The sequence below is a fragment of the Pelmatolapia mariae genome, linkage group LG20, assembly GCF_036321145.2.
Source record: "Pelmatolapia mariae isolate MD_Pm_ZW linkage group LG20, Pm_UMD_F_2, whole genome shotgun sequence".
Lineage (NCBI taxonomy): Eukaryota > Metazoa > Chordata > Actinopteri > Cichliformes > Cichlidae > Pelmatolapia > Pelmatolapia mariae.
Window position 1 is genome coordinate 6,532,533 of NC_086244.1, and position 27,110 is coordinate 6,559,642.

General features: G+C 41.0%; 1 protein-coding gene across 1 annotated transcript; it reads right to left on the bottom strand.

Annotated features, from left to right (window-relative positions):
• Positions 1-1,901: 1,901 nt before the first annotated feature.
• LOC134618020 (monocarboxylate transporter 1-like) lies at positions 1,902-27,110 on the bottom strand. The gene is made up of 5 exons (XM_063463178.1): positions 26,950-27,110; positions 13,388-13,719; positions 3,620-3,763; positions 2,702-3,496; positions 1,902-2,562 (listed from the first exon to the last, which is right to left on the bottom strand). The coding sequence occupies exons 2-5, from the start codon at positions 13,602-13,604 to the stop codon at positions 2,285-2,287; spliced, it is 1,434 nt and encodes a 477-aa protein (XP_063319248.1). The 5' UTR covers positions 13,605-13,719; positions 26,950-27,110; the 3' UTR covers positions 1,902-2,284.

Consider the following 27,110-nt stretch of genomic DNA (forward strand, 5'->3'; position numbering starts at 1 on the left):
CTTCAGGTATATAGAGATGCCTCCTTTTCAGGATTTGAGTGCAAGAATTTAAGTTTTATGTTACACATGTGTAATGACTGTAAATGTACAGTTTTTCTGCTAATTTTGAAAAAAAGCTTTATTTTTAAGTTACAGAATCAATACAACAGGTTTCATTTTAAAAACTGTTTATTCTCAACACTCAAAATAATAAGAACACACATAAAAAATCCACAGCAACTAAAAGAAAAAATATTACAGAAACTAAAAAGTTTTGTTCGCTTTATAAAAAACACTAAAAGGTGTTTTGACTATTATAGTACCGTTTTAAAACCCAGTTTAAATGAAACAGTATTGCATCCTTTCAACGCGTCACTTCACAAAACACTCATCCTGAAAGTAGAACAACTTTCAATTTGGAAATACCATAATTCAGAAAATAAAATCTTGAGTAACAGTTTATCGATTACCAACAAGTTCATGAAGGTCAGTTTCTGTTTTTATTTTTTTTAACGGAAAAGAAATCAGGGTTGGGAGCAGTCGAATGTGGACGTACCGATGCAGCAGATACTCTTTCCCCTGAAATATGAACCTGTTGAACAGGTGGATACTTCAGCGAGGAGAGAAACCAGTTTCCTCATTGGTACCAGTAGTACCTTTACAAAAATACACATGAAGAAACAAATTCACACTTTGTAATTAATCACTTTGAATACTAACATTTGGTCATATTTAGTTACCAAAATACATAATAACATAATAAGTATCCATTCCTACTGAAAGGGAAACGTAAAATCTGTCGCCCAATCAGAAGTTTTCCTCTGTGAGGAAGGAAATGCTCGAGCGACCGTGGAAACGTTTCATGTGGACAGGGACTTTATCCGATTCTAAAGCTGGTCATGTGCAATATTTCTGTTACTCTCAACGTGATGAAAACAAAGATGATAACCGTGTTAGTCCCTCTCCCAACACGTTCTCAGCTTTCAGCCCCGTTAATTCACCTGGTTAAATCTGTCCTTCTGATATGAGTAATTCTGTACACTTCACAAACCAACCTGCACGGTGTGCTGATATTTTCGTGACTGAACTTACAATGAATGAAATGACAATGTCTTTAAAACTACCTGCTGGAACACAAACACACCTCACTCACTCACGTCGCCACTGATCCAAATACATTAAACTCTATAAAAAGGACCTCGTTAGATTGTCGTTTCCAGAAAGCTAAAATATTTTACTTTTTTTGTAGGGATTTGTAGAAACTGAACTAAACCGTTTTCACTATTCAAATACCACAAATGTGCTTTTCTGCGCCCCAAAAATTACATAAAAAAAAAAACCCAAAACATTTTTGTAACAATGTTCAGACTACTCAGAGCACACAGAAGCCACCCAACCATCCATCTACTCCCCACAGCTTCACCCCCTCACACACATCAACGTGTGGTGCAGTTTATTACCCAACCCAGCCTGCAGCTCACGTGGTGGATACATCAGCAGGGTTGGAGCCTGCCTGTGTGACCTGTTCTGATGATGTGCATAATCTTCATCAGTTCAATAAAAGATCAGAGCTGCTCTGAAATTCCACATTTCTGCCTCCATACCTGCATCCTGACCTAGTTTCATACTGCTCAGAAGATTCCTACATTACAGCTTCCTGATTTTCCACAAACAGGAAAACTGATGTTTGTTATTCTACATTCCTAAAATGTTAAAAACATGAACCTTAACTTTTCCCTGTGTTGTAGTGAACTACTTTTTACCCCATTTTTTTTAATTAATTAAAAAAAAATCCTAACTAATATTATGATTAACAATGTGGATGCGAGCACTTACATCCAGCCCTTGAGCAGTGAAGTGATTGTGCAGAACACGAGGGAGAACTTTCTGTATTATAACATGTATGGTGACTTATTTTTAAAAAAAAAAAAAAAAGTTAAAAAGTGTGCGCACGAGGCCCTGAACCTTTGTGACAGCTTGAGACCCTGAGACAAAGTCCTCGTTACTTTCCGGGATGGTTACAGTCACGCCGTCTGCTGTGCGTCTATCTGGTGTTTATGCAAGCAGCACCGCCTGGAACGCTCTCAGTTCACCAAAAAGGCACGTCAAAGACCAAAAACCGGAGGTCTGAATGAGGCTGAGCGCAGATTCACATCAGCGTCACCGCAGCAGGTCTCTGGTTTTAATCATGGAGCGGTTTCTATGGCTTCAGGGTGGTGTAAAAAGGAATTTATTCTCTATAAAGATGCTGTGTGGTTGTAACTGCAGCTCTCGTGCGTGTTCATTTCTTCCCAAGTTTGTCCGTTTACACTGTGTCCTCATCCATCCTGGAGACTTCGTCCATTGTGACAGCCGACGGTACGCCATCCTCGCTCGATTTTGCCGGAGAAGAAGGCGGCAGCATGGCAGCACGCTCCTCTTTGGGCTCCTCCCTCTCTTTTCGCTCCTCCGCTTTCTTTTCTCGGTCTAACATCCGGTAGTTGATGCCCATTCCCACAAAGAGGAAGATGCTTCCTATAATGAGGACGATGCCGGAGGTGATGTAGGTGTAATCATAGTGGTGGTAGTAGTCATAGAAGCTGCCTGGAGGTGGGCAAAAGAAAGGAGATTCAGATTTTATGATCTGCGTCAACATTTTAACAATTATTACACCGATAATCTTTGACATCAAGTTTTATAACCAGCCCAAATCTCCACCCTCCCTCTCCCTGGGATGTCTTACTTGTCAGTGGTGGGCCCAACAGCACCGGCCCACACTCCACGATGGTGACCAGACCCACAGCTGAAGAAAACCTCTGAGCCCCCACCAGGTCCATCAGCGTCTCAAACAGCACAGCGCTCAGCCAGCCAAAACCAAAGCCAAAGAAGATAGCGTAGACCACAAATCCCGAGTAGTCGGTTGAAATCGGCGCCAGCACGTGACACACACCGTTGTACAGGACTGATGCAGCAAAGTAGTACTGGATCCTGGGCCGGACCCATTTGGTGTTCGCCAGAAAGCCCATTGAGGGCCGAGCAAACATGTCTATGAACGCCAGCACTGACAGAAGGAAGGCCGCCTTTTCTTTGCTGATGTCCTTACTCTTTGCGTAATTGGAGAGGAAGACGAGTGGAGAAAAGAGGCCGAAGAACATGACGAAGTTGCCCAGCAGGTAGAGCAGGAAGCCGCGGTGCTTGAAGAGCGTCAGGTCGATGAAGGAGTTGATTTTCTGCAGCACCGTCCTCTTGGGCTGAGGCTGCCCTGCTTCCACCGCCTCCACTTTGGGCGGCTGAGGTTTGGGGCCGATGGGACGCATTAGCGAGCCGGCCACACAGCAGTTGAGCAGGAGTCCACCGAGGATGAGGAAGCTGCCTCTCCACCCAAACTCATCGTACAGCCAGGAGTTGAGAGGAGCCAAGGTCGACAGAAACACGGGGCTGCCCGCCATGGCGAGGCCGTTGGCAATGGGTCGGCGCTTGTAGAAGTATTTACCAATCATAGTGAGCGCCGGATTCAAGTTGAAGGCCAGTCCCAAACCTGGAAACGAGGGCAAAGAAACAACATTAGCAAGAAAACAAAACTTGTCTCAGCCATCAAAAGAAAGTGTCCAGATTTCCCTCATTTTGAGGATTTACTCAAGAAAACTGATGAAAAACAAACCTCCAATTACTCCAATGAAGAAGTACAGCTGCTGCACCGTGTTGCAAAAAGAAGCTGCAACCAGACCAGACCCTGACAGACAACCGCCGAGGATGATGATCGGTCGGCTGCCGAATTTATTCACGAGGATGCTGCTGATTGGACCTGGAGAGGAACAAGAGAACGGTAAGAAAGAGAACCATCAAGTACAAAGTAGAGTGATAGAAGAACAGAGTTTAATATTTAAAGTACATCTGTGGCCAATATTTTGCAGCCAGCACAGCAGGTAGGACTAACAAGCTGGTTCAGCAATTTCCCATTTTTCACCAAAGAAGAAGAATATACACTTTTTGATCTGTGCCAGTTTAATTCCACCCAGCTTTTGAGCTTAAGTACAGATTTTCTTTTCTTCTACCATGTCAGAACAAACTACGGTATTTTCCTTCTTTTATTTATTCATACATACATGAGATTTAATCTTTGGTTTAAATAAAATGAGGTACTTAAGATGTCTCCTTGAGTTGCTATTAGGATTATTAGGAATTCCACCTTTTTATGCCGCACTGAAAACAACTTGAAACCATTTCATGATAAAAACCAGCAGCAAACTGAAAATCTGTTTACTGATATTTTAACTCGTGTTTAATAAGATTAAATCCCCTTTAAATCAATTAGAATGACCAGAAGCCAGATAATTGGCAGAAGTTAATCTAATTTATATTTGTTGAGCTCCTGACATGAAATACTACTTTTAATAACTGCGTGACAGACTGCCTCTGGTAACACCACCCACTCAAACATGTGTCTCAAGTTTATGCCACATCTACACCATCAAAGAGTAAATACCCCCCCCCCCCCAAAAAGAAGAAAAAGAAAAAAAAAGTGTAAATTAAATTTAGGGCATCTTACAGACATGGGTTCAATGCTTTTAAGACCTTAAGACTTACAGTCAGACTGGAGAGAAGATTCACCAACAGGTGGTGCTATGACAGCACAAATGAAAAACTGGGACAATGCTTGCGTAACAGCACCAGTTACAAGATGTTCACTAGAGAAAGAGGGGAGGAAGGAGTGAGACGGGAAAGAAATGGGTGAGGAGGAGGAGAAGGGAGCCAGGCAGAGGAGGCCCACGTGTCTCTGCCTGCCTGCCAGGCTCGCCATGAATGGGCCTTCACATGGATCCAGGCTGACAGTGAACACTGGCTCTGCTGGATACGAATACAAACTGAAGGCCTGCACTTGAGCCTACAGTTACTGTTTGTACAGCATTTTGTTTTCTATAATGTAAACGAAATATCTTTGGGGTTTACACCAGTCAGGAGAAAGATAAGATTAATGGTGACCAATTACAAATTAGAAACATTTCCAAGTTTCCACTCACATCTGGTCTGACTCCCAGTGAAGACTAAACTGCAGTTTCACCACTTGTGCGTTTTCCCTTGGGTTCATTTCATTATTAAAAGGTATGAGTGGTGCATTTAAGTCGACCCTTATGTAACAACAATGACTCAGTCGTTTCTCCTCACACTTTAGGTACAGCATTAGTTAACTTAATTCCGGTATTATCTCCCTGAAGTTAAGATAAGACATTTCTGAAAGCTGCATGGTCAAAGTGGTGCATCTTGGTTTCAAAACCAGAACATCCTTTACATCTGTGAGGCTGACTAATACAAGGACAGCGAGCTTTTTCAACCCCAAAGGAGCTAGTTGGCTCCTCCTTCCTAAGGATGGACGGACACTGAAAGACAGCAATCTGATTAGGGATAAACATCAGGCTAGTCATGGCTCATCAATAGGGAACCTAAGGTGACTCCACAGCTTCCCAACCAGACATTTATCACAACGTGTTCCACAGCAATATTTTGAAATCCTGCAGAGTCATCAATAAATAATTTGTAATCATGTCCAACAATAAGCTCCAAGAGGACAGAGAGAGGAGGACAAAAATAGAGTCTTTAAATATTCATGATTTTAGAAGACTCAAAGACTCAAGTGCACTTAGCCAGCATCCATTTCCATTTCACTCGGCCTGGGTCCTTGACGTAGACCACGGTGGCTTTGCCCTTCAAACTGGGCAGAACGCCACAAAGACCGAGGGCGCTCTGGCTGCACGAGCACTTACTCATGCACCGTCTAAATACCTCTGTCTCGGACAGCTCGCTTCTGTGTTGTGTCTGTCCCCTACTGAGGGTCTGACCGGCTGGCACAAAGCCCGAGCTGGGCAGGCTGCCATGTTCAGGGTGGTGGGTTTCCACGTTCGAGTCAAACGGGTAAAGTCGTGCTGTGCTTAAAACAAAGACTTGTGCCTGCTGTCAGAGCTTGTTGGAGCTTCACGGTAAACTGAAGTGAAACTGCACAAGGACAGGAATAACTACAAACCCTCAGCACACAGGCTGCACACAAACAACTCCTGACAGTGTTTGCTGGCAAAGCACAGAGAGCAGTGTTCTCAGATATTATATAAATGATCCCTTCTCCCCCTCCCCCTCCTTCATTTGCTTCCTTTCTCCCTGTGACACCACAAAGACTTGTCCTCATCTCCACTCTGACACAGCATCCACAAGCAGAGAGCAGTCAGGTGTGCAAGCATCTAATTTTAGCACCAACCCTTCTGCTTCAGTCCAGGACTAGATTTATTTAAATAAAAGCATCCCAATAACAGAGCGCTAGCATGTCTTAATTTCATTTATTTCATCAAACAATGACTGATCAGACTTCGTGGCAAAAAGAAAACTGCAGAAGAAACAGCTGATTGGATTTGCCCCAACAGTTCTAGTGCATCACATTTCTCCACCAGCCACATTACTCACAGATCAACGTCCCTCCATCTGGCCTGCATTAAACGCATCCTTTTTTTTAAAAAAGATTTTGGTTTAAAGCTCAGTACGACCATCACATTCAAAACATCTACTCCATCCATCTATAAACTCTGTTTACACTGAGGGGCAGCCAATCACAAAAGGGGTGTCTTTAAGAGAGAAGAATGCCAACAACTTGATTCAGGCAGAAGAAGAACTGAGGAGTTGCTCCAAAGCTCACTATAAGCTAAATCGGTCTTATTTATGACACTGACTCATGCAAAACTACTCTAGGCCAAAGCTAAAAATATACAGACAAGCTGGCAATAAAACTGCACAGTTTCAGTGCATATTATATCGCTCTTTGTTCAATGCTCATCCGAAGCCAAAGCACAGCAGGGTTTGTAACAGAAAAACACTCATTTTCTAACACTGGAAGCCACTATGAATGAATGCAAGAGAAAAACAAAACAAATTGCCAGCAGTGTCAACAGGAATAAAAATGGACAATAAAACATTGTTCATGTTTGGTGACCAAAAGTGAACTTCAAACTCTCTTTTTTTGCTCTAAAACATCAGGACACTAAAGAGCCTCTGCTCTTAGTGCAGCACAATAAGCACCCATGCACCAATTCCCACTTATCCCATCTTCAGACACAGGCTCTTTTTCCTCCTACTGACTCAGAAAAGTCCTTAGATCACAAGATAAGTCAGAAAGAGACGTCCTGTATCCGTGCGCCTACTCATCATGAGGTTGTGACCGGAATTACGCATGGGCCACATAAAAAGCCTCCTTTCCCCACTCCACAACGTAAAATCCTGGAATTCCTGACTACGAAGTTAACGAACGTGTTTTTGTTTGCAACTCCAGTACACGTCTAAAGCTGTAAGGATTACAAAAATCAGGATCAATAATCCTCTTGCCTGGGTTTCCCAGACTGCTTAGAGTTATACATTAAATAAGCACGTCTGCCAAAAAGTGCAGGAATAACATGTTCAGGGTACAAAGCCATTTAAATTGGGGCTGGAACAACGCCAGTCGTTAGTGTTTGTACTTTCTGTATGCATGTACGTCTTTGTGTCAGTGAGGGAACGTGTACTGTGGCCATCTATAGGATTACTGGACTTGTGACCAAAGTCTTAAGTCATGGAATCATAATTGGAAACAGGTTTTTTCCAGTAGAAAAGAGGGTGAAGATCAGACAGACATATCCATCTTCCCAATGCTGTGGAGGCCGCCGATTCAAGACAGCCTGCTGCATAAGCGACATCACTTCCACTGAATGTGTACCGTGGATGTCATTCTTTTATTTATTACAAAACTATAACTCAAAAATATAGCTTTTTTTTTTTTTTACAATTGTATGCAAACATTTCCTGTATTAATATATGCATTTTTTGTTTTTATAAAAAATCAGATGGCTTTCTTTAAAGGGACCCAATTCTACAGCTCTACAAAGAGCGCTTCTTCATAGAAACAGATGCTTCTGCGTAAACCTCACAGTATTCTTTTATGAGAGAATACTGATACACAGAATGAGAACACAAAAACTAAGGCTCTGTAAGCATTGTGTTTGATTTCCCTTTGCAAATTTTCATTTGCATCACTCATTTTGTGCAGAGTTTTATCTGAAGCATTTCATATCGTTTAATACATGAGGTCTGTAACCTCATTAACAGTTCCAGTTGAAAAACAACTTTACAACAAGAACTCATCGTGCACATTGCCACTTATAACAGTTCCTCCCAGAAAGACAACTTTTCTGCTTTCTTAACTACCCTTTAATTTCATGCTCTACTTTCTTTAAAGTAGCAGGCAAAAGAAATCATGTATGAGAAAGTACAAACCTTGGGAAAGATGTGGGTTGAACTTTTAAACATTTAACAGAAGAACAGGATCTCATTTAGACTGAGTCAATCAGACGTAAACAGCTGGTGTACACAGGGCTATTGACATTGCTCAAACAGCCAAATCTCCCAAAGCTACTGCTAAATCAATGCAAATCTGTTTACTGCATTTACAAAGAGGGTACTTCGTGTGGTTTCTGGGAAGAAAAAACAAAAACAAACCCCCACACACATTAGTGGGGTTCAATGTCAGGAAAGATTATTTCACAGCTATGATTAAAAATGTTTTGACTAAGTCTATTTGGCCTTCACACTAAAAATGCCCTCAAAGCATCACATAGCGAGCGTGAACACCAGGAAGAGCGGGGGTTATTAGGAATGTTTTCATGAGTAAAACTAATCATGGCCCTCTGAAATCTTTATTCCTGACAAGGGAAATATGGAAAGTTTTATAAAAGATTTAAAAACAAAACAAACAAAAAAAACCTCTTCACTCACGACCGAGAAAGTCACATTCATCTCGTCTGGGACCTTCAATCACGGTTCCTGTCGGCTGTAGGAACAAAACTGAGTTTGGGTAAAAACAAACCGCGATAGATCAGATTTCAGCAGGGTGCCAAGTTCAACCCACTTACTTTACATGCTCTTTTTTATATAACTGCTAGAGACATGTTTCAATTAAAATTATACCCCAATAAGAGGTTTAATGAAAAACCTATAGTGTCATTCACTGAGAGGACAGTCCAGCTCAAGCTTCCAGCTCAGTGACCACATGGCCTCTCCTAACTTAAGTACACTACAGTGTAGAAGTCTGATAAATTAATTTGAGTGTGGTCTATGACCAAAAACAGCTCTACTGGTGTGACATACAAACTAGTGAGGAGTCAGGGGTTAAGTGGCAGTTTCTGGGTCAAATAATGATCTTCGTGAGAAGATTCTCAAAGATATGAAGCCATTTGTACTACTTTGTTGTTGGTATGTTTAAAATGCACCAATAGTACATCAAGTAAACCCAAAGATGTTTAACCAGAGCTGAAGAATGACCTGTAATTGCATTCAGAGTTTCCCCATCTCTGGATTAATTGCCCCTTGTTGTACATGGACTGACTGTTTTTTGCATGTGTAATACCAAAAGGTCGGAAAAAACACTAAATAATTATGTGTCAACCTTAAAGGCTGGTTATCGTGGTGACACCTGTGGGTACCCGTGGTTACATCAGACAGTTTAATACAAAACAAACCTGTTTCAACCAACGCCAGGCAATGCCTGGCCTTCTGCCATCATTCTGTCAGCAGCTGTGACCTTTTTATGCAGCACATGGTGTGAAACTCACCTGCATTATGCCTAATGCTTTAATACAGCTGCTCCTTTTACACCATGTTAAACCGATCTGCTGTGGAACGAAGCAAAAAATGACTATTCTTTTGTTTTAATGCATCTGATCCTGAGTTATACACTTGCTGGTACACAAATTACATTACATACACTAAATCTTCATTTATGGTAAACAGTAAGTTAGTCTTGGATCCTGTTCCCTGTTAAACACAAATATTCCAACAATTTTGGTTAATCTTGTGGCCGGCTGCTGAAATATTACTTTCTACTGCCAAATGACAACTTTGAGGGAATCACTTTGTTGGTGGTTTTAATTTCAATACGTGATGCTTGACTCATTTCTGGTTAAAAGGGAAGTTTGCGGGCGTTAAATAGTCTCCATTTATGATTGTCTCACTCTTACCTACGTACAGAACATCCTGCGCATTTATTTGTTCACACTGTTACTCAGTTTTCAGTGACGTTGTGCATGACTCATGTGGGGTGTGTTTTTTTTTTCCCCTCCCCTCCTTTTGTGGAAGCCGGTGTGTGTACGTGCCTTGCCTCATGTGTAAACCAGTCGGTGAGTAAAATGGTTGCGGTAACCTAAACCTACAGTCTTTCAGCTTCTCTCATTTAGTACAACGACTCCAGGAACTGGTGATCTGTGAATTGTGAAGCAAGAAAGGAGGAACATTTCAATATTTGGGGGAATACATTTCACCAGCTGGCTCCTGTTGTGCAATTTCACTCCTTCCATCATTTCCTCCCTCGGTAGACTGGCACACAGCTCTGCAATTTGAAGTACTAACGAATACAGAGACTGTGTGTGTGTGTGTGTGTGTGTGTGTGTGTGTGTGGGGGGGGGGGGGGGGGGGGGGGGGGGGGGGAGAGAATTACATGTATATGTAATTAAACCCAAGGAGAGGCTGCTTTCCAATGATCAGACTCATAGTTTAGTCGTGTTTGTACAAGAACTTTAAGGGAATTGGGTCAGGATATTTTTCACAGGATAGCAGGAAACAGCCCATTAAAGATGCATTTACTGGAAATAAATGCAAATGTAATTTACATGATGAAGATGCCTGGACAGAGCATGCAGCAGGACTTGCTAGTAGTAAACCTGGACCTAGTAGGTTAAAGATCAGACAATCTCTGATCACATCTGACAATCGTGTTCTTACATGCGTGACAGTCGAGGAAGTCCTAGAAAGCAGCTCTGCAGATTTCCCTTTCTGCCAGGCCTGGTGGGACATTGTTCTTACCCTACCCTCTAGTCCTGACAACTTCAGGGTACCTAAATTTAAAGCTCTATTCCCAGCAGTGACAGAGATGCCCAACTAGAAGAGACAGAAGACACTACCAGAAATAACACTGCTGTACCGCCCATCTTTTCTGATTTACAAAGACTTGTAAAGTTCAAGGTGATTCCTCTGCAGCCAAGAACAAATCTCGAACTGCTCAGCAGTATGGGTGGCACATTCATTTCAAACACACATCTATCTAAACATGCAATTAGCAAAATCTCTCCAAGCAGCACTGAGCTATAAGAACACACAGCTTAGAGGCAGCTAAAGATGATTATTCTGATGACCAGATTTGGTCCCCGATTATTCAGCAAGCACAAACTTGATTTTTGTACAAAGTGTTGAGTTTAGCTAGCAACGGGCCACCAAGACACCTACCCAGTGTCGATGCTCAGTGCATGTTCATGTTAACATCAAGTAAAGCTGCGTTTTTGGGTTTATTTTAGAAATTAGTTCTTTTCAACTAAAGTAGTGAGTTTGTGCAGATGAGCCTCATACATGCCAACTGAACCTTTGTCAGCTTTAGGAAATGCAGCTGAAGAGTTAAACATACTTTTCTTATCACTAGTTAGCGTCACTGATGGCCTTAAGACATCTCAGCCAGAATTAGACCCCAAACAACATGATAAACAAACACCACATTACATCTGGGCAATCTAGCCGAGAGCGCCAACTCCAGCGATTGTCATCAACACGTACTTATAACCCAAATGAGGTCACGTGATGCATGGGGTGCTTCCGTTTGCATGTTACTGCTTTTTCCAGCTTAAGTGGAAGTTTCACCAATACACAGCCCACGGAAGATTTTTATAAGCCAGAATTTGGAAAATTCTGGCTTTATGTAGGAGTCAAGTGTTAAAATCGATGGTATTATCCTGATTTTTAAAAAGCTATACGGGTGTCACCTTTGAAACTGCCATTTCAAAAGTGCACTTTCACAGCCTCATGAAAGAGTCAGTTAAAATTTTGCAATGAGAAATTTCAGATATGTTGAAATACACGTAGATTTTCTTTTTGTATTACGTGCTGTTCAGTTCATTTTATTTACACTAAGCTTATGTATCGCCCATTGTAATCCCTATGTTTACCCAGTAAACCACAGCATGAACCATTATGAGAGAAGTGAATTTAGTCATTAATACAATGTGTTCTTTTTCCATTAGGTTTTGAATGGGTTACAGTAGAACAAACATCTGCTTGATTTCCTTTTTCTTTTAAATGCAAAGGCACCCATTGAGTGTTCAGTGAGGGCTATTCAAGCTGTGAATGACTCAGAGTTTGAGTGGTGACGGATGGATAGCATGTTTACTTTGGGCGAAAGAGAGGCAGAACCGAGAAAGCTCCAATAAATTTTCAAATGTTTAAACCAACAATGACAGATTGAATAAAAATAAAGCGCTCCAATAATTCTGTTTCACTGCCAGCATTCCTTGCTCTGCCTCAAAGCCAGGACACTACAGGGTCATCCAGATGAAGCCAAGTTATATAGGTCTATCTTAATAAACTATGTAATTAAATGTTGACTGCAAATTGTAGTCAACTTCACGTGTTGGTTTGACTATCTCAGTCTGCCTGCCATCAGATATGAAGCATTTCAGGAAACTAAAAACTCAACTGTAGTTTTGTTCTTCTGTCAGGTAGTAACAGACTTTTCCTGGTAGCTGAAATGAGTGACTTGTTCCAACTGTGGAATGGCATAAAAAGGGGGAAAGGGGAAGCCCCATTTTTTGAGGTCATCCTGCATGCATATTAGGTTAATGGCTCAAAATTAAAGGATAATAGGAAGTACATCAAATGTTTAAAATGATAAATCTTTCATTCTAGTTTAGAGTTTAACTGAGCTCCAGGACATGAGTTCAAATCATATCTAATGAGCACCATTTCTGCTGTTTACACAAAAACATAACATTTACACCTGATACATGGACGTGTTTCTATAAACAGAAAGCAATCCAGTCTTTGCAACACCAGTGTGGGTGCTGCGCTGGAGGTGTGTGGTATATTAGTGTTGCATCCTAGAGTAACACTTCAGGAAGCTACAAAAGCATACAGGAAGACGTTTTCTTGCGGCAAGTTATTAAAAGTAAGCTCTCAGTGTTTTGGAAGCTGTGCAGTAAGTTTGGCTGACAGGGTTTATCACAGAAGTCATTCCTCTAACGTCTTTGACCACGACCATTATATTAGGAGTGGTTCTGTAAGGAAGAATGGATGGAATGTCCAAAATGTGGATTTAATGCTCATGACTATCAATTAAGGTGATAATTGATTGAACAATAATCAATTTAGTAGTTTTTGATTCTAAAATTTAAATTACAACCTTAGTTTCAGCTTTTTATCTTAAAGCGTTAACGACACTTTTCTGCTTAATTCTGGTTTAGTGGCCACAATAAAATGGTCTAAAAACAAACATCTTTGTGCATTTGTATAACACCTGACAACAAACCAATTTAAAAAAAATAAAATAAAATTCTTAAGGACACTTCAAGGTTTTAGTTGATGATGTTGACAGCTGATCACTCACCTCCTGCATACATGACAGCCAGCATGATGGAGGAGATCCAGGACACTTGACTTGGTGTGGCATCGAAGATGACCTCGATGTCTTTGAAGAACACAGTGATGGATTTGGGGAAGGCGTAGGAGAAGCCAATGGAGATGAAGGCCCCCAACACCACCGCCCAACCCCAGCCACCCTCAGGAGGGGTGTACCCTACTGGACCGCCAACTGCTGGAGGCATATCTGCTCACGACAACTGGGATGACGATGGAAATGGTGTTTAAGGCTGTTCCTGGAGGACAGCGGAGCGTCACAGGATTAGAGGATGCAGCACAAACTGGGAGTAGAAGCTGTACCTGTGAAGGAAGCAAAGAGCAGGGAGTGTGTTAAAATCCAGAAAGATTGTGCAACAAGGTGATTGCAATACAGAAAGTTCCTCAGAATTTATCTAAACTACTCCCACTTACAAGGCATCAAGTCAAAGTACAGTCTTTATAATACTAGACCTGTCATACTAATACAAAGAAATTAGCTATTTTTAAAACTTTTACTTTTAATATTCTGACAAATCTCAGGTGATCTGGTCTTCCTCAGAAGGAATTAAAAGTCACCAAGGATGCTGCAACCACACGTGTATGCAGGGTCATCCCCCAAAAGGTGGATTTCTCAGCCAGGAAAAACCCTGCTCGTCATAGCAGGAAGAGTGCTGGTGTGACTAATAACACATCTTAGCTGAGTTGTGCCAGTAAGACACAAAAGTGCAGCAGGGGTGTATAATGCTAGAAACCTGCAACTGAAGCTTCAGAATGAAAATTGGCCATTATTAATACTCTAAGGCCAAGGCACTCGCAAGCCAGTCGACTGACAGCCTAATGGACAGATGGACAGATCAGGGGACATCATGCCAAAACCACCACTTTTTTGAAGCCCCGATATATGACGTTCTCAAGTCCCAAAGAACACTTGCCAAAATTTTATTCTCTCTCAGCCATCGTTTTAATTGGGTACAAAGGTAAACACCAAATGTCTTCATACATGTTGCCATTTGGTGACCTGGTGAATTACTTTATCACGGCAATATAAAATTCCACAGCATTATAAACGTTGCCGATATTGACACCATTGGGTCTGATGAAATGCCAACAGCTCAGCTGGCAATACTAGTCATGTCGAAATTCAAGACCTGAAGGACCATTGAGCAACTGGTGAAAACCAAGTTTTAAAAACCAACGAACAAGGCCAGGGTGTGGCGTACTCTGTTTTAATGTCATCTAAGATAAGATGGCGCAAGTAGTTAAATGTGGAACTCTAGCTTTGGCCTGTTCTTTGTTGGTCTCCCTACAGTCCTAGTTTATGTTTTGCACACAGAAATTAGGAAGAGAAGTTCAATCTATTCCCTGCTCCATGATGTAAATTAGCCTTTCTACATGAAGTGTTTAATGTCCACTTTAATGGCACAGACAGCAAGCAGGAATTATGAAGCTCTTATCTCATTTCTCTTCTGATGAAACTCAATTGCCCAGTAACTGTGCCATTTTAAACATTCCTGTTCGTGTTCAGTTCTTGAGAAACACTCCTCCCTTTGAAATGGAAGAAATCTGAAATGTAACAACCTTTATTTAAAAATTAAAAAAAAAAAAAGTTGTTACATCAGACTGGTTCATTTCATGGAAGAGAAAGCTAAACACAGAAGCTATTTAGTGAACTGAGTGTAAAAAAAAAACAAAAAAAACCCAGCAGCCCCCAAAAGAATTACTGTTAGCTTCAATCACATCTCAAAACCTGCTCGTCCAAAGCAGCTTGCAACCCAGACAGCTGTCATGTTTACTGTTAATGAAAACCTTACAGTGAGTTTAAGTGTTTGGCACATTTACAGCTGGAAATTCCTGATCTGCTTCTATGAATGCAACCTTCTAAATGTCCCCTTTCCAATTTAGGTCACACACACAACTGGGCTATTTATAGTTGGCTCTGACATCATCTCTGCTACTGTTTGGGTTTGCTTTACCTTAAATGGACTTTAGAACACACCTTTATTAACCAAAAATAGACTGAAGGGACCCTATAGCTCTATAGTGATGCTATTTAAAGCAGAGTCATGGAGAAGCTCCCGCTCAAATCACTAAAACCAATTAAGTGCGCTGAATAAGAGGACTGTGTTCTGGGAAACTTCAAGAGCATCCAGCCAATCTTTTAGTAAGAAATGAACAGCCAGGAGTGAAGTTCTCCAACACAGCATTTAGCCTTAATCATGTTGTAAACAACCATGCTCTACCAATCATTACAGATGTAGAGTGACTGGTTAACCCAGCCCCACGCTCACAGCACATCCCCACAGCTTTCACTGTTCACTCTTCTCTCACATGCTGAAACTTGTGTAGCCATTACCTCTGCCTGTGTTGAACAGAAGGGAAGCAAGTTACTAGGCTAAAGACTGCATCGGCCAAATTTAAAGCACAGACTCGTGTCATTTTGAACTTTAAACACACTTTCATCACAACACATACACACAAACGTGACTGCTTGCAGCTCTGATTGTTAATCAAATCTAAGACCGCAGACTGGAGTATTAAAGCCCTGGATCTGATTGTTTTAATTTTTTTATTTATTTGGCTTTTATACTAAGCTTTCAGTCTCTCCCTTCCTTCCGTTTGATTAGTATCAATAGTTGGTATTTCATCAACTTCAGAATCTTTTCTTGCACCTAAGATTACATAAAAAAAAAAGTAGTCAAGTACCAATCTATGCAGTTCTTTGCAGCTTTTATTTCCAACTTGAAGCATGAAGAGAAGGTCACACAGGTTACACTCAAGATTGAACTAAATCTTGTCCCAAAGCAGAGAGAAAAAAAAAAGAAGTTCATGCCTCTTGTATTGGTAGTCTAAAGCTCCATAAGCTCAGAGTTCAGACCCTTCGAGGGACTGATTAAGGCATATCTGGGCTGGCTCTTCTTGCTGCCCATGATGCACTCCTAACTGTTACTTTCACTGCACTTTATTCCTAGATTTTAACTTTTTTTTTTTTTTTTTTTTTTTTTAATAATTTTTTTAATTTTTTTTTATAAAAGTCAGGTTTCGTCATTTTGGAGCTTATGAGCTAGATCATTTCCATAAATCAGGGCTGGGATTCACAAAAGGTCCTGGGTAAAGATGCACCAATTTATGGGTCAATCTACTCACTTCAGTGTTCACGTTGCCATTAGTTTTCTCTAACCTAATTACAATGTACCAAGAGCTGCTGCTGTCATATGGGAAAGTGGCAGCTAGTGTCAGTTCACCCTTACTACTCCAACTAGTACAACCTGTGGTTAAGGGAGTTGATAAAATTGAAAGGAGCAGATGTACGACAATTACCATCAAGAGAGAAAGCCGGTGATGACCTTGTTCACATTCAGCACTGAATGACTTAGCACACAGAGTGAATAAAAGACAATTATCAGCCTGCATCATAAGAATGTGACTCAGCCTTTGTTCTTCAAAATTCAACTGCTTTAGAGCCACTTTAACGACTGAAAACATAATTAGATAGTAATTAGCCAACTACACAAATGTACCAGAGCTCTGCAGTACAAGATTTCTTCCCGTTTTTAAAAAAAAAAAACAAAAAAAAAAGTTTTTCCTTCACACTGTCACCAAGTGCTAGCTCAAAACACGTTGTTTAATTTTTTGAGTTTTCTCTGTATTATTGTAAGGTCTATCTTACAATATAAATCACCTTGAATCAGAATACTTCATTAATTCCTAAGGAAATTAGGAAGAAACTGCTATTGTGATTGGGTGCTACATAAATAAAGTTGAATTTTGTTTTGCTACCTATGAAGTGCACTTATGACAGATAATTGGGCCCACTGCCTTTTAAATACAGCAGGCTTTATATGCAAAGTCATTGCTTATAGGAAAAGATTTTGCTGCAGGTATTCAAGTTCCAGCTGGGCTTCAAATCCAGTGGCGAGAACCCAGCGCATATGAATAAACACGTGAGGTGGTTGCTGATACACGTGTATAGCAAGTATGCTTCAGCTCCATTTCAAGTATTCAAGCACCCAGGAGGAAGACCAGTAGGTTGAGATGGAGCTTACCACATCCCAGTTGGTCTGCACTTTGCAGAGTGCCAACACGCGGTGTATTTCATCGTATGGGCTTAACAGACCTATTATGTTACTACTCATACTAAAAGTGGTCTGTGCAATGAGCATGTGTCACCATTCCTGAAAAGGAAGGGATGACACTGAGGTCATCTCCATCCAGTTTTACCTGCATAAAAATAATGTGACCTTTTGAGATATTATATGGCTAGACATGACCTCCACATGCGCCATTATGCACATGGGAGTTTCTCAAACTCAGTGGGACTCTAGACTGAGTCATGATGTACCAAGACAGTTCAGTTCTCTCAATATTTAGGCCACAAGGATTGAAGCAATGTTGCAAAAACATCTGTGTATTTAGGGCTAATTATGGAAAGTTTCTGACAATTTTAAAAGCGATTACTGAGACAGGCTTGTTAAACGGTGAAAAGCAAACAAGACAGTTCTACTTCCTCATTACATGCCTGTTCTGACGGTTTCAGACTCCTCACATTAACAACTACAGAGCTGCCAAACACACACAGCTGAGACCTCAACATGAACCCTAGTGGCCATAAAATAACTTTTACTCCAAGCTGGCTGGTCTACACTGCATGCCTGGTCGGATCTTCTGTCGTAGACTTTGGTTCACACACACACTTGAAAACACAATACCATCACAGGAATAATTTCAGAGTATCTCTGTGTACTTGTATTTATTCATTAGAAAACATTCCTCTCTGTCGTCACGTCACCAGTCTTCACTCACTCAGCACTCAGCCCAGTAGCTTAATGTTACCTAACATACGATCTTACCACTGGTGCAATTTTGAAGGAGGTCCAGATTAGGCCAACTAAATGTCAGTAGCTCAGATACTTTGGCTCTGGCCTTTAATGTATCATGACCTTCAAGAAAGCCAACTGGATGTAGAGAAAAGTCATCCAGGGGCCACAGAGTAAGCCTGGCAACAGCAGTCAGGTCTTCACGTTGCTCAAGGAGTTGTTACCCAAGTCCACTTTCAGTGACCTCACCACGCGGAGTTCTCACATGCTTGTGCAAACACTTGCACTGTACCTCAAGTCAAAGTCAACCTTTGATGTGCTGCACTTAAGTGCAATTTCATAAGGGAAAAAAGCCAAAACACAAAACTTAATGTTCCACTCACCATAACAGAAAAAAAAGAAGAAAAATGGGGGGGGGATAAAAGTCCCATCAATTGTTACTGAGTCAGCGATAAGTTAAGCACTGGGGTCCTGACATGAGTTGCACCACTGCCTTCCTGTGCTGAGGAGGAATGTGATGACACTGCACCCAATCTTCCTTTATTACTGACAAACCAAACTGCACTGTGTGCATTTTAAGTGTCCCCTGCCGCCCAGAGTTTCCTCTTCACTCCAACTTATGGAGGTTTCAATTTGAGACTGATGAAATAGTCCCATCAGGCTCATTCATGATCCTCATCATTTACAGGAAAATGTGACACTAACTGCTAGACCGAGAGCAAACATCACAAAGGAAGCTAAAAGGAAAGGGTCAGCAGTTTGATGCATGTTTGCAATGGACTTAACCACCAACAGTGGTCAAGATGACATCTGATGAAAAGCTCCACAGACGCCGCGCTTCCTTTCTGCCGCTCACTCACATGTTTCTTTACACTTGTTGGGAAGGTTTTACTACACTTAAACATAATGAGTTCTTGGAAGACTAGCTTCTTTTTAAGTACATATTTCCTTCCCTCTTGCTTATAAATTAAAATCCAGTACAGTTCATTTAACGCTGAAATGTCATTCCAACACTGACAGATGCCAAAAGTCAGGGTCTTAAAACTGAACTGTGAATCTTTATTATACCCATGAGTAAATCAATACTTACACAATGCGTTGATTTTTCTATTCACGGAAACAAAGTGAAATAGTTGCACAGTTGCAATTTGATAACTGAAAAAACAGATCAAAACACATGATGTCACAATAAGCCAAGTTCCCTTTTTTTAATGCCTTCAAAACATTTCTAAAGAAACTGAGTGAAAGATGTAGCAGATCAGGAGAGTAATATTTGCAATTCAGTCTTTGGTAACTGAAGCTAATAAAAAGAAGCTTTTTAAAGCAAGTTAATCTTTATTTTTTAAATTCCTTGTACTGTACATAGCCTTGCATGACCGTGGGTTACCTTATGTACTTGGGACAGAAAGGTCATCAGAGGCCAGATCTGGCTTGGACACGCCAGCTTCTCAATTACACTTGGAAAGGGAACAGCCTATAACAATGTATAATGTTTCTTTCTGCATACTGGATCCCATTTTAGCACCATACCAAGACTAAGATACATTACTTTCAATTTCTCCAGGAAATGTGACATTTTCTGAGCAGTGATGCTCTGTAGACCAACAGCAAGCTAAGCAAACTTTGAATAATTTGGTCCATGCAAAACAGTTGCCCCATTACAAACTTTGTTCATATTGTATACAAATAGTCTTGACTGTTACTAGCCTTAATTGCAGTAATCAACCTCATTACTGCTCTGTGTCTTCAGAGTGTTTGATATGGGTGTAAACTTCCTGACAGGAAACTAAAAATAAGGTGTTTTTTAAACTACCCCTTCTTCATTAGTAGTATATATAGTACAGTATAGTATAGTATATAGTTCAGGCATCAAGATAACTTTAATTCTATGTTTGTAAACAAGAATAAACAAGAATACTGTCCCTTTCATTTCCTGACACAAGTGACCACACCACATTTTAAACAAGAGGCCAGCTCATGGAGCAACTGTTGCCTTAGGTATCTCGCTCATAAACGCTTATTTTAGGCAACAAATATGTTGGTTGGTTGGCAGGGGGTCAAGATGACGCCTCACCTGTGAGCCAAATAATTATATTCACAAGTCCACAAGTCTATTTATGTCGACAGACTTCCAAAGCAAAAAACACGTGGAGCATGAGTGCCACCACAAGCATTTAGGCAACTGTATCAGCTAATAGCATGATAGTAGAGTTAGCCTTTCAAGTTGGCTCTACTAGCAGGAGACGCTTAGACGCTGAGTCAACACTCAAATAAAATAATCGCTATCCTGCAGCCAGAACCAAACTTAGCTGCTCACTATACATGAATCAAAAAAAAGCTGCTCAAGGTGAATCTTCTATGCTCTTACCGAGAGATTCCCAGATAACAAGTCCACTGTACCGTGGGATGTTCTGTCAACCAAACAGTACTACACACAAAAATCAGTTAGAAAAAAGAAAAAACTACTACATATTAGTGCACATCAAAGGCCTTGAGTAATAAAGACCTAAAGCTGCCTGGAGAAGTTACTGTGAGAGCTTCCCATCTTAGGGATTGCTCCAAGTTTGTTTAAGGGTACCTGGAGAAAGAAGAGATTTCTCTTTTGTCTGTTTTATCCACTTCAAAAGATTCCTGGACCTGAATTGGAGGGCACAAGATTGTTTGTTGGATTGTGTAGAATTATCTGACAATGACATGGATGAAGGTTGTGCCAGTGGATCTTATTCCTAAGCAAAACTGTTTTCTTTTTTGGTTTGTTTGTTTTTGTGGGCATTCCAGACTTGTTTCTGCAGATATGAATACAGGCGGGCATTGAAACGTTTGGTTTGCACTTCTGTGTACCTCTGCTGCCCTACAGCGCAAGTGCAAATGTGCAGTGTGCGAATAAGAGGCTTGCTACAAAAACAAAACAGTGCAGGTTTTTTAAATTCTCACTTCATATACTGCAAAAACCTAACTACATGTGCAGCACTGGTTAGAAACATTGGTTTTATACGTCACAGACCAAACCAGCATCAGATATCATGTCACCCAGACAGAAAGAAGTCAGATGTGAAGTTTACTGCCTGCTGTTAATGTGAAGCAGGCTTCACCAGTGGGAACGGAATAATGCTGCCTTTTCCCCTGAGGTCCTACTGATCTGTGCTGAAGCCCAGTTAGGTGTTTGTGTGCGCCAGTAAAGCAGGACAAGTCCTGAAGGAACCATCAATGAGGCCATTCATCCCCACTAACAACGCTTCTCTCAGAGTGTAGAGGGGATGGGGTTACCTGAAATCCAACAGACTGAGAATAAATAAGTGGGTACAGCAGGTGAAAGGTTACAAAAGTCTGACAATAAATCAAACTGAGGCCAGATTTATACAATGTGCCCTTGTACTGAGATTAATGACCAACCTTTAGAGGGTTCGACTGCAGGACAAACACTGTCAGCACTAAGATTAAAAATGCCAGGCCTGCTTAATTTGCCAAATGAAAGACAAGATACTGCAGCCACTCACTGAAAACTGGCGACAGGAAGCAAGGGAAGGTAGAGAGAGAAGAGGGTTAGCCTGGGTACTTAAGGGAGGAGTGACAGTGTGATTTTACAGCATCATGATGACTCAGAACTTCCTTAACCCCATGACTGAACATAAGACAACATAAGTTTTGAACTCTCACTTTCGATTGGATTTTAATATCTTGGAACAGCAGAAAAATTACTTTAGATGACACAAGATGATCTTTTCATTTAAGACTGGTTTTTATATAAACTGATTGAAACCATTTTTTTTTAATCATTACACCAAACAATATTACTAGTCAAAATAATTGCAGTGTAATGTTTACCAGCTTGCAGTAATTAGCACTTAAACCCCACAGGCATTCACTGCTGTTAATGTGGCCCCATTGTGCTTTTCAGAAACTCACGTACACATAAATCCTTATACTCTTCCATGCAAAGCCTGTGCATGTACACATGCACGTAGGCCTGATCGAGGACAATCAGCTGCCACACGCAAATGTTTTACCCTGGAGTCCAGCGATGCTCACGTGAAGCTCGTGCAGGTGTAAATGCACGTACCCAAACCATGACCAGTGTCAAATACTACTATATCATTCAGATACTCGCATTACAGGATTCCTCTTTGTTGTGGAGTATCTGCTCAACTGACCCATTTATTGGAGAAAATAAAATATGGATTTTTTCTAAGGCCAAGTTTAACTATTTAAACAGGACTTTTTATTTGTTCAAACAAGCTGAAAGGCCAAAATTACAGATCTGGATTATTAGATGGAGGGAAAATGCTTTCCCTCCCATCTGATCACTTAATCGCTTATCATTAATTGGGGTGAATTAATAATTCATCCATTTGGATAAGGGAATTACAGGTGTGGCTGCTGTGACTGACAGGTTACCTGACACACCTGACCTGCAGTCACTAAACTGGACCTTTCATTTATGTAGTCACTGTGACACCTTTTTAAAATATTATCCCACTTGCTTTACATAAGCCATTTGCACACTTGAACTATGTCCATGTCAGGAGAATCACATGAGGACATTGTCCAAACTTGTGGTTTCTAACATGTGGAGAACTTGTCATGTGCAGGCCGGCAGACTTGCCTTTCACCACATGAAAACACAGTTTGTCCCCTCCCTCATGTGGTGCTGCTTGGGTTAAGGGAGCAGGAAGCAGAACAGGTGTGAATTCCCTATACAATTACCTGCTCAACTTTCATATGGACTCATTACACAGACTCTGTATCTCATTGTACAACTGTATAGTGACAATAAAGGCATTCTATTCTATTCTATTCTAGGGGGGAGATGACATGGTCAAGACTATTTAAAGTCCAACTTGACAGATTAAGAGATTTCTGTTCTCACATCCTGCTGCTCTGGTTAATGTCTATAAGGTTGAGAGTTGTGGTGCCAATGTAATATAGCTTAAAGCTAGAAATGAGAGCACCACACTACATTTACTATTCATTTCTCCAAAAGAGCCACCTAAACCAGCCCAGGTTGATTCAGGTGACAGATACTGGGCGTCTTCTCCAACCAAAACAATGCAGTCTGTGACCTACAACTTCTGGTATTAACACACTGGATACCTGCCAACAATCACAAAGACAAAGGTGCACTTTTTAAATTTGGCTGGCATTTCCTCAGAATTGACAAGTCATAGCAATAAAGATTACCTGCAACAAAAATTTCATAATGAAGTACTGCTGACTACGTGCTCCCCTTACAGGCAATACTTGAGTGCTAGAACATGTTTGTAACACAAAAACCACACTGGGAAGACCTGGTAATCTTCCAATAAACACAATGTGTGTTTTTCAAAAGGTACACAACAAAGCAAGAAAGTGAACTTGTTTGAATGTGTTCAGTACGAGGATATATTTGAGGCCCAGGTCCACAAAGTCAAATTTATGCTTATTTTTTTGCCCCCCACAGATAACAGAACTCACAGCTGGAGCAAAGTGTTAGTTTAATCATTAGTGCAAATGATTAACTTTGGGCTTATGAAATATTCGGTTAGAGCTGTGGGCTTGTGCACATAGTTAAAGAGGGGATCTGTGACATCGACGGTGCATTTTGGCAACAAACTTTTAACCACATTAATTTGATTTCAAAACTATTTTGTTTAAAATTTACCTACTGGGCTCATTTCCAGTTGCACAAGGAGAACAGTATGTCACTAATATTAAGTCTGATCTACAAACAAGTTCAAGCAGGACCTGTTCTGCTGGTTTCGAGCTCCATATTTTTATTCTGTGTCTCTATTAAAATAAGTGCATAAAAGTAAAGTAATCCTTATTTATCTTAGCTGTGCCTTGGTGCAGCCAATCAGTCTGAAATGAGTCATTTTAGCTTGTAGGCTTTGTATAAATGGTAATATTGTAGTATTGGTTAGTGAACTCCCATTGTGAAACCTCGAGCCGAGGCCCTTCACAATGGGACATTAACACCTTGGTGTTTTGAAACTGGAAGTAACAAAAGTGCACAACTGTAGAGTAGCAACTTTGCTAGGCCAGCCCTAAAGCGTACCCTTTCCTTCATTTCCGTTTAAATAGGGACTGTTGTTTACAAAATAAACCTGGAAGGTACATCCATTTATAGACATTCTTAAAGCCACTCTCCTTTTTAGCTGAAACAAAACATATAAACATCAGGTAGGTACCCGGTAAATTTGCTTTAAAAAAAAACAAAACAAACAAACAAAAAAAAAAAAACACTGAAAAATCTATGTTGTATCTACACTTTCTCCTCCAATGGTGGATTTATTTCTGTGAGAAATGTCAAACAAAAGGCAACTGTATCTAGTACTGCGACAACTATTCACAGTAAATAATCACTGTGATTAGTGTGGATAGTGCTCACAGGAAGTTTAAATGTGAATATGAGCAGCCCCTCAGATTTCAACTTTAAGGCATCTCCCTTTCAAAAGAAAAAAAAAAAACTGCTTCAATAACTTCTGTCAGCTACAAATTATATTTTCTTGAAACCCAGGGGGAGATGTTCAGCTGTTTAACTGTCAGTCCTCTAGGGAGGTCAGAGTTCAGAGGACAGCCCCCAGCACTCAGTAGCTACAAAGAAACATAAATCCAGTGCCGTGTTTGTCCTTGTAGGGGTCACCTTGTCACCACAAGTGGAAAATGACACAGCAATCACTCATTTTATGCACCACAGCTTGAGAACATGCCCTGGTTACACACCTATTAATAAACAGCTCTGGCTGTTTGGGGACAATAAGGGTTGCATGAGATCGCTGTGCGTGTGGCTGTCATGCGATCTTTCCATTCAGCCGTGACCCTCAGAGAGTCGGCATGTGAAACTCATTGAGTGAGATAACACGTTCGCCTGCAGTCAGATGCAACACTGCACCATACTGGAAATCACCAGCTAAGACGCAATTTCTATGTCGCCATTAGACCTTTTTAAACAACAGGGATTATTTGATTTGATTCTTTTTCTCCCCTCTGCTCATACATTTTTAAGCTGTTGCATTATTGCTTTCTGTGTAATCTGAGAACTGGACTGAGTTTTTTGAAATTTCAGAAACAAACTAACATGACACCAAAAACAAAGACTTTATCATATTTGGATGCTCAGAAACAGTGTTATCAGCCAGTAATAGCAAATCTAGTACCTAATAATCCAATTCTTATTACACTGGGCCAGATGAAGCCATTGACCACAAAAGTAGCTTTCGGTTGAAAATGTGTAGAAAATAGGGCAATTTCTCAAACTTGACTTCTGTTTAATTGCTAGCATGGAGCAACACTTGTGACTGCTAAAAGACTATCGTTATACATAAGAACTTTTATCAGCTCTTTTAATCTGACTTCTGAACTCTTTACTGGTCACTTTATGGACTCAGTCGCAAGTTTCAGGTCATACAGAATAAAACATTAAGTCATTAAGAGTTAGAAACTAGGATTATCCAGAGTATGTTCACTGGTTTAGATTGGTCAATCACTGGCTGTTAGCCAATCAAATGTACTGTTCCCAGTCAGACTCCCTTGCTCATCACATCCAGTTTCAAAACACTGAGATGTGGATGGCGAAAAAAAAAAAAAAAAAAAAGCTTGGGTCCATGCTATATAACATGACTTCAGAAACCATTTTTTTGAAGGCACGTCATCTGTATCCAGGTTTTATAACACCTAGGAGCACTACACAGAAAATTTTCCATGGGGAAACGCCCACAGTGGTCAGGATATGCAGGCTGAATCTGGGAATCATTTCTGAATTTCTTGCAGCGGCGACTTTTAATAGTCACTGACATGGGTGGGACGATGGTGCAGACATTTTCGAATAAGAGGCAGTGGAAGAAGTTTCAGACCTGGCACTGGCATGGCACCTCTGGAAATTATGGCATCCCCCCCCAGACAGACAGACAAAAGTCAAGAAATTCTGTTCACTCTCTGAGCTCTTCACTCACTTTCCAAAGTAATAAAATACATTTTGCTTATCAAATGACTGGCATGATAACAAAAAAACTCATTTCCTTAAAACAATGCAGACTAATCATGCCTAGTCAAGCTTTCAAGAGCTCCATTTTGAGCCAGGAAAAACACTTTGTGGGGACGTGCCAACCGAATTAAGTGAACTGGACCTGTGGGTGGATGGGGGCACGCTAGGGTCCCTGGGGGAGGGGGTGAAATCACGAGAAGACTGAAACGTCCGTGCAAAACCACAATAGGACACAAGGGAGAGGACTCTCAGTCAACACAATGAGATGGAAAATGACACAATTTACATCACACTGACTTTGTTTGACTGTTCTGGTAAAGTCACAGAAACCACTAAAATTCATTTTTTATGCGGCTTCGACAGATCTCTCTCCTGCAGATGAGGTGTGAGGCCCTTCACGTGTCTGTGCCACAAAACTCTTTTCATACATATTCAACTATCGGCGGACAGAGGAGCCACACTGCCTTCACATGTGGATGTAAAAATAGCGGCAGGGCAGCATCACGCCACGGTGAATGAAACCACGTCGCTTCAAAGCTGTCCTATAAAGCCACTTGGCTTCAATCATGTGCGCCTTGTCGTAGTAAACGGACTAAACAACGATAGCGGAACTGGGTGGGATGAAAGTGGCTCACACATGAGGCGGCTAACCGAGAAGCAGAGCTAGCTAATTTAATGCAGCTTTAGCCGTTGAGCCCAAATTGTAATGTAAAACTATAAGAAGAGGCTCTTTTGCCTCGACATGCCACGTTGGGACTCTCGGTCCCGCTCACTCACCGCGGCTGCGTCCGCTGGAAGCTCGGTTGAGCGCGAGTGGCCCCCGGTGTCCTTTTTGTTGTAGAGTATGGCGACACGTTGCTACGGTACCACCTCCGGGTACCACAGACCTCAGACTGAGAGGAGTTACGGGATGGTGATGGCGTTATAACCGTAGCGCA